Genomic DNA, 7,920 nt, shown 5'->3' on the forward strand with positions numbered 1-7,920 from the left:
ACTTGCAGTAAGGGGGGGGGGGCGAGGGCGGGGGGGGGGGGGTTGTCTGTCATCTCTCAGGTCCTGAGGGAATGTGCCACAGCGGGAGCATTTCTGACAGCCAGGCGAAAGCATCTGCAAGTGCCACTATTAACGTTTTTTTTCTTCTTCTTTTTTTTTACACTGCACCCAGAAATGACCATGACTGAAAAAATGGGGGGAATTTTTTCACTAGGAACGGAATCGAATGAATTGATATAATTATTATGATATAATTATAAATATTGCCATGGTGGACCGACCGCCCTAACACAACGGACCCAGACTTCGTACAAAAAAAATGTCATGATACAAAATATATATAGAAATAATGTATACTTGGATTCTGCAACGGAGGAATTAACCACATTAACCACTTTTAACTTCAGTTTCTTCTTCAGTTTCTTGTCTATATTTTTCGTTTTTTATTTATTCAACGTGTATTTCATGACATCCAGTATTATTATTTTCATTATTATTATCTTTTGTTATATTGTTGTATTTATAGCACATACAGTCTTTCTCCCACCTGTCTGTCCCACCTAACATTTTGCCGTTTGTACCCGTCTGAGTAAGTGACAAATAAACAACAAAAAAAACTCTTCATTCTCTTGACTCTAACCCTGAAAGCCCTATTTTGGGCATATTTTCTCAAATTCTCACCCCAGTTTCATAATGCATTACAGTCATGGACCGCCATTTCATACACTTATCATCTCTGGGATCCCGATCTGCACTGTAAAACCCCTCAAATGTAACAAAACACACCTGCAAGGGTCCATTTGGTTTCCTAACTATCGATCATTTTGGCTGGGGACCCCCTGGAACCCCCTGACCCCGGACCCGACGTTTAACCCATTAAGACCTGGAACGCATCTGTGTCACTTTAGATTTCTTTGGCTATTCAAAAAATAGCAGATATACAAGCTCATAGCGCGGCACCGAGTGCCGCGCTATGAGCTTGTAGATCTGCTATTTTTGAAAAAAAAAACTGTTCGGATTTAGAAAACGTTTTTAAGAATCGTCTCAGGGCTTGGATAAACCAGTGCTTTGAACCCGACCTCACAAACGGCCGCTTGGTTTACGTGGTCCTGGGTCTCGATGAGCTCGGCCAGGTAGAAGGGACCCCAGGACGCCGACAGCTCCTTGCTCTGCTCTGTGAATATGTGTGCGAGGTCATCGTGGTCTTCCACCCTGCAAAATGAAACGATATACGTCATGAACGCCATGTGAAGTTTGAAGCAGATCACCACAATTGCGCTTTTCGCAAGACGCACAGTTGTTTGTCCATCAATGGGAGTGTACAAAATGCAACCAAATGGACCCGTAACGGGCAGTGGTTCTCAAACTTTTTCATGTCAAGGACCCCCAAATTGACACTTATTAGCCCGCGGACCCCCATTTGAAAAGATAAGCCAGGGACCCCCATAAGAGAAGATTTTTTTTTACAGCTCTAGCAGTGATTCTCAACCATTTTAATTTCAAGGACCCCCAGTTTGACATGCATTAGGCTACGGACCCCCATTTAATGGCATATCTCTGGGACCCCAATTCATATTGTAAAATCATGTAATCAATGTTAGTTTAACTCTGAGAGCGTACAAATGGAACCAAATGGACCAAATGTCCATTTGGTTCCATTTGTACGCTCTCAGAGTTACAGACCCATAAGGGTCCATTTGGTTCCTATCCATCATTTAGCTGGCGACCCCCTGGAACCCCCTCAAGTACCCCTTTGAGAACCAATGCCGTAAGGTACATTTGTACTCTCCCAGAGTTGTATTTTGTTTTTTTTATATTTTTGGGGCTTTCTACATTTATTTAGAAAGTACAGTGGGGACTGACAGGAAACAAGGAGAGAGCCGGGGAGTGACACACAGCAAAGGTCTGCCTGGCCCGGGAAACAAACCCGGGACTCGCTGTCCGATGGCCGAGTGGTAAAACATTGGCACTTGCACAAAAATTTCTAATTTCACCCACTGTTCACCCACTGTTCACCCACAAACGGCGCAACAACATTTACCCCCAGAGGGGGCTAGTTATTGGTTTAGTCCACTTTCTCTGAAGAATAATACCATTAATTATTTGTATGGTAATGTAATAAAGGTAAAATATATATGTTTTAACCTAGTGTAGGCCAGGTGCGTTAGATTTGTCTTGTGTTTCCTGAGTAAAGTTTGATCTGAGCTTGATTATTTGACCTATTAGCCAAAGAAACATACTTTTTTTTAACCCATTAAGACCTGAAGCCCATTCTAAAAATGTCCTCTAAAAAAATGTAACTTATCTGAAAAACTATATCAGTGGTTCTCAATCTTTTTCCATGTCAAGGACCCCCAAAATGATATGTAATTTGGCTGCAGCCCCATCTCAAAATATGTTGTTCCAGGGACCCCCCAGAAGCAAAGATTTGAGTTAAGAATGTTCGCTTTAAAACAATATATATATATATTCAAAGATTTGTACAAATTCTCACGATAACAATTCTTTTTTGCAAATAGCAAGTTCATTGCGCGGCACTCGGTGCCGCACTATGAGCTTGTATATCTGCTATTTTTAAATAGCCCAAATGTGACAATAAAAGTGATGCCGATTCTAAAACATTGGTGCGGACATAAAAGAGGTACGCGTGTGAGGACCTGGCTCTGCGGACATGGAGCGCGGGACAGTGAGCGTGTCTGTGGCAGACGAAGGCAAGGCACTGAGGGCCGGGGCCGGGGCCGGGGCCACAGAGACGACGCTTCATCGGCTCAAAAACCTCATCCAGCGCAGGCTCTGCAAAACAACAGGCGTCAGCCCTGAGACTCACATAACTCAACAACTCAATAAATGGAGTGTTTGTGACGGTAAGCTGTAAGAATGCTGAGTGTTCATTTAACTCTGAGAGTGTACAAATGGTATATCCTGGCCTGCTCAGGACACCAATTTGATCCAATCAGGAGAGAGAACCCATTTATCACCTTCAACTTTTATAGTCTTCCAGTTTCACTTGTTAATAGGGCATTGCAGTGGCGGCCATTTTCTGGTTCCACTCCAAAATAGTCAATGCATTTTTCCCATTGACATTTCCAAAAATATTTATATCAATTCATTTAAGCCTAGAATGAAGCCACCCAGGGTACTGGTGAATCATGACCATACATTTTTGTTTTTTCTGTGATTTTGTTTTATTTTATATTTAATTATATCATATACTATATTTAATAAATACCCTTTGTTTTGCCGTTTTCAAAAAAGTTTTTTCACAGAATCAAACGTTTTATGGTCATGATTCACCAGGACCCTGGATGGCTTGATTCTAGGCTTAAAATAATTGATATAAATATTTTTGGAAATGTCAATGGGAAATGCATTGACTATTTTGGAGTGGAACCAGAAAAATGGCCGCCACTGCTATGCCCTATCCAGTATCTTGCATGAGTTCCCTCTCCTTACTGGATGAAATCGGTGCAATCCCGACCTGAAAATCTTCAGTTTAGTAAAATGAAAGAGACAGGGAGACCCCTGTCTCTCTGACAAACACTCTGGATTTTACTGTGTACACGGAAAGATGATTATTTCTCACCTAAGCGGCTGATGTTTGGGCTGACCAGACAGATGTATTGCAGCTCTGTGATGACATTGAAAACAGCCCTGTGAAGACACGAATGAAGCACGCTTATTCATATATATATATCGACAAGGATCAGTATTCTATGATTATCAATTCCAGCGTTGCGTCATATGACGACAATGAATAGCGAATCCCAGCTCAGTATGTTTTATAGAAACCAGTGGTGGAAAGTAACAACTAACAAGTACTTATTAAAATTTTGAGGCATTTTTACATTACTGGAGTATTTCCAATTTTCAATACTTTAACTTTTTGTCGGGAACGGGACTCGAACCCGCAATGCAATGCCATTGCCACATTAGAGCCAGCTGTTCGGGCCCAAATACTTTTACTTTTTACTCCCCTACAATTATTTGTAAAGTTTAGTTACTAGTTACTTTGTAGATTTTGATTATTATTACAAAACATACATTAACCACGTCACTCCTATATATATACTTTTTTTCAAAAGATTTTTATAAATTTTGAAAACTGATGAAATGGGAAATTCTGTGTAATGAGTACTTTTACTTTTGGTACTTTAAGTATATTTTGATGCCAATACTTTTGTACTTTTACTCAAGTAATTTTTTACTTGAAACAGAGTGTTTCTACATTGCAGAATTGATACTTTTACTTAACCCATCTGTGTCACTTTAGATTTCTTTGGCTATTCAAAAATAGCAGATATACAAGCTCATAGCGCGGCACCAAGTGCCACGCTATGAGCTTGTAGATCTGCTATTTTTGAAAAATCTTGAAAATTTATTTTTTAAGATTTTTTTCAAAAAACTGTTAGGATTTAGATTTTTTTAAAGAATCGCCTCAGGTCTTAATGGGTTGTAGTACTTTTTCCACCACTGATAGAAACCATGATATTCTCTATAATCTCTCCCCACCTTACGATCTCCTTTACACTTGCCGTGGCGAAGCTTGACTGAGCCACGAAAAGGTGGAGGAACAGCGTGTTCAATGTCTGTGTGGTGGAGGAGAGAAAAGAAAAGCCGTCAGTTCAACGTCAACTCAAACTGGGTGAAATTGATTGTCGTACAATCACAGCATGTTATATCAAGAGTGTCAAAAAACACTAAATTATTCAATATGTTTCAATTCAAACACAAGATTTTTCAAAAAAAAATCAAAAATAGCAGCTTGTATTTCTGCTATTTTTGAATAGCCAACGCTAAAATCTAAAACGACAAAGTATTGAAACTTGTAGAAAATTATTTTTTTTGTGAAAAAAGTTACCCATTAACCTGGAACACATCTGTGTCACTTTAGATTTCTTTGGCTATTCAAAAATAGCAGATATACAAGCTTGTAGATCTGCTATTTTTTTTTAAATCGTGTCATTTCTTTTTTTTTCTAAAAACTGCTAGGATTTAGAAAACATTTTTTAAAGAATCGCCTCAGGTTCTTAATGGGTTGTTAAATTAAACATCAGTGATACAGACGGTGCATTTTTCAGCGCTGAAGTTCCGGCGTAGAAAAGGCTCCCAGAGAGCCGGGTCCACGACGTCTCCGACTGGACAGTCAAAGAAGGCAGCGTGGGCCAGAACCTCGCTCTCTGCATTGGCCACGGTCACTGCCAGGTTAGCTCGCTCTCTGTTTGAGAGTGAGAGAGTGAGTGAGTGAGTGAGTGAGTGAGTGAGTGAGTGAGTGAGTGAGTGAGTGAGTGAGAGAGTGAGAGAGATATTTCGATAGTATATTGTTTAGAGCAGTGGTTTTCAACCCTTTTCATATCAAGAGCCACACAGACCACCGTTTGATGAGATTTTTAGACTCTCAGACCCAAAACGTATGAATATTTTGTTATCGTTGGATGCGATTTTGTCCGCAATTCCATGCTGTGTTGATGTGGTGCCATAGAGGAGAGATAACAGGCCACCATTGGATCAAAATAACAATCCTTCTACATTCTCTAATTGTGTAAGACTTCTTGTAAATTAAGTAAAGCAGATGTTTAACAATAATTTAACTCTTGAGAGTGTAAAATGAAACCAAATGGACCCGTAAGGGTCCATTTGGTTTCATTTTACGCTCTCAAGAGTTAAAGATCTATAAGGGTCCATTTGGTTACCAACTCCCCATCATTTAGCTGGGGACCACCTGGAACCCCCTCGAGGACCACTGGTGGTCCCCGGACCACTGGTCGAGGACCACTGGTTTAAGAGTACAGACCAGGGGTCTTCAACAGGGGGTCCAGAACCCCTAGGGGGGGGGTCCTCAAAGTTACTAAATCTTTGTAATGGGAACTTTTTGTTAAATTTGTTTTACATTGACCACTTCGACCCTCCCATCCATCCCTATTCTGAGGAGAACATTAGCCAAAAAATATCAGATCTACACGTAGAGCTGCTATTTTTTGGCAAAGCGGTTTGGTGTAGAGGGAGAAAAAAGAGCAGACCAAGTACAGAACCAATGGTGGAAGATAATGTGCAAGAAAGAATTTTAAAAAAAAACATTAATTTACACAACACAGATGAGAGTGCTGTCAAACAAGTCTATGAAGCTATTTATGAACTCTATGAAGTTATATATACACACACACGCACGCACGCACGCAGGCGCACACACACACACACACACACACACACACACACACACACACACACACACACACACACACACACACACATATGAGTTGTGATGTTGGTAGGCTACTCACAGAAGATGGATGACATTGACCCTCCCAAACACTGCCACAGTTGAAGGGTTGATCAGGTCATGGATCTGTTGAGCATCACATGATTCTGTGCGTCTCACCGTCACGCTTTCAACCGTTCCACAGGCTGAAGTTATGGTGGTCATCTTCCTGTTAGAGTTACACACACACACAACTATATATCACACACTCATTCCCCATGCAGTATACGTTATGTAGTGAGGGCTAAACATATTATATATATGTTTAGAGCTATAGGCTATTACTTTTACAAATAGGCAGTGGTGGAAAAAGTACTCAAATTCTTTACTTAAGTAAAAGTACCAATACTGCAATATAGAAATACTCTGTTACAAGTAAAAGTCCAGAAATCAAAATTTACTTGATTAAAAGTACAAAAGTATTGGCATCAAAATGTACTTAAAGTACCAAAAGTAAAAGTACTAAATATTTGAAAATAGCAGATCTACAAGCTCACAACGCGTCGTGATGCGACGCGTTGTGAGCTTGTAGATCGGCTATTTTCAAATAGCCTAGGTATAAAATAGGGCAAAAGTGGTTAATGTACGTTTCATAATATAATAATTTATATCTGAAAAGTAACTAGTAACTAAAGTTTTCAAATAATTGTAGTGGAGTAAAAGTACAATATTTGCCTCTGAGATGTAGTGGAGTAGAAGTAAAAGTATTGGAAATTGGAAATACTCAAGTAAAGTACAAATACCTCAAAATTGTAATTAAGTACAGTACTTAAGTAAATGTACTTAGTTACTTTACACCACTGCAAATAGGCCTATGCAAAAATAAACAAACAATTCTAAACCAACACATTTGATTTGATGTAATATTTTTCAGCCAAGATGGACGGACAGCCAGTTAGTGTACTGATGCAGTGATGCTGCAGTTTTACGTCACTACGTCATTTAGCAACTTTAGCAACACATCGACCTGCCCGTCTGCCCATAGCAACTTCCACTGGTAATCTGTTGACAACCAGTGTTGCCATGTTGGCTTATTATAAGCGACTTTGGGCTTCTTTTTCTGTAAAGTTGCTTTTAAAAATTGGTAGTTGTGTGTGGGTTGCGTTTTTGGGGGCTTGGAAGTGTACTTGCTTATTTAGGCTAGCCCTAGAATGTCTGTGATCTTACATACATTTCAAGTATTCCAAATATTGGAATACTTGAAATGTATGTAAGATCACAGACATTCTAGGGCTATATTTAGGCTTGCTTTTTTTTTTTTTTTAAACAGCGGTTCTCAAATATTTTCATGAACATGTTTTGTGCCAGGGAGTATTTGTGTTATAGAATGTTTCAAAACAATATACCAAATATTCCACATTTTATTGAAATATTGAAAAAAATAAAAAATAAAGTTATCTTGTGGCTTAGTAGTTGCTTCTTTTGGGTTTGTTTTCCTAGACCATGGTTGCTTATTTCTCTCACAACATGTGGCAACACTGCCGAAAGAACTGTTCCAAAAAGCTAAGCAATGCGTTGTTAGCTTGTAGATCACAGAAAGAGTTGCGTCACTAGCATAGATAGACTCCCATTGTAAGAATGGAATGCAGAAGTTCTCTCTCTATCTCAATGAGGAAGTTCCAATGTTTGGAACTACAGGAGGCAACCCGCTTTGCGGCGAGATC

At 39.5% G+C, this 7,920-nt stretch overlaps 1 protein-coding gene across 1 annotated transcript in view; it reads right to left on the reverse strand.

Annotated features, from left to right (window-relative positions):
- The window catches only part of cfap61 (cilia and flagella associated protein 61), a gene marked incomplete at both ends in the record, with an annotated part of 60,230 nt that extends 53,809 nt beyond the window's left edge, over nucleotides 1-6,421 (reverse strand). Inside the window, 6 exons of the mRNA XM_080452816.1 lie at nucleotides 1,080-1,212; nucleotides 2,658-2,793; nucleotides 3,584-3,651; nucleotides 4,510-4,586; nucleotides 5,065-5,215; nucleotides 6,279-6,421. Of these exons, the coding sequence (XP_080308942.1) occupies nucleotides 1,080-1,212; nucleotides 2,658-2,793; nucleotides 3,584-3,651; nucleotides 4,510-4,586; nucleotides 5,065-5,215; nucleotides 6,279-6,421 (708 nt within the window). The remainder of the gene's footprint in view (nucleotides 1-1,079; nucleotides 1,213-2,657; nucleotides 2,794-3,583; nucleotides 3,652-4,509; nucleotides 4,587-5,064; nucleotides 5,216-6,278) is intronic.
- Nucleotides 6,422-7,920: the final 1,499 nt, after the last annotated feature.

This window comes from Gymnoscopelus braueri (assembly GCF_963280865.1).
Source record: "Gymnoscopelus braueri genome assembly, chromosome: 16".
Classification (NCBI taxonomy): domain Eukaryota; kingdom Metazoa; phylum Chordata; class Actinopteri; order Myctophiformes; family Myctophidae; genus Gymnoscopelus; species Gymnoscopelus braueri.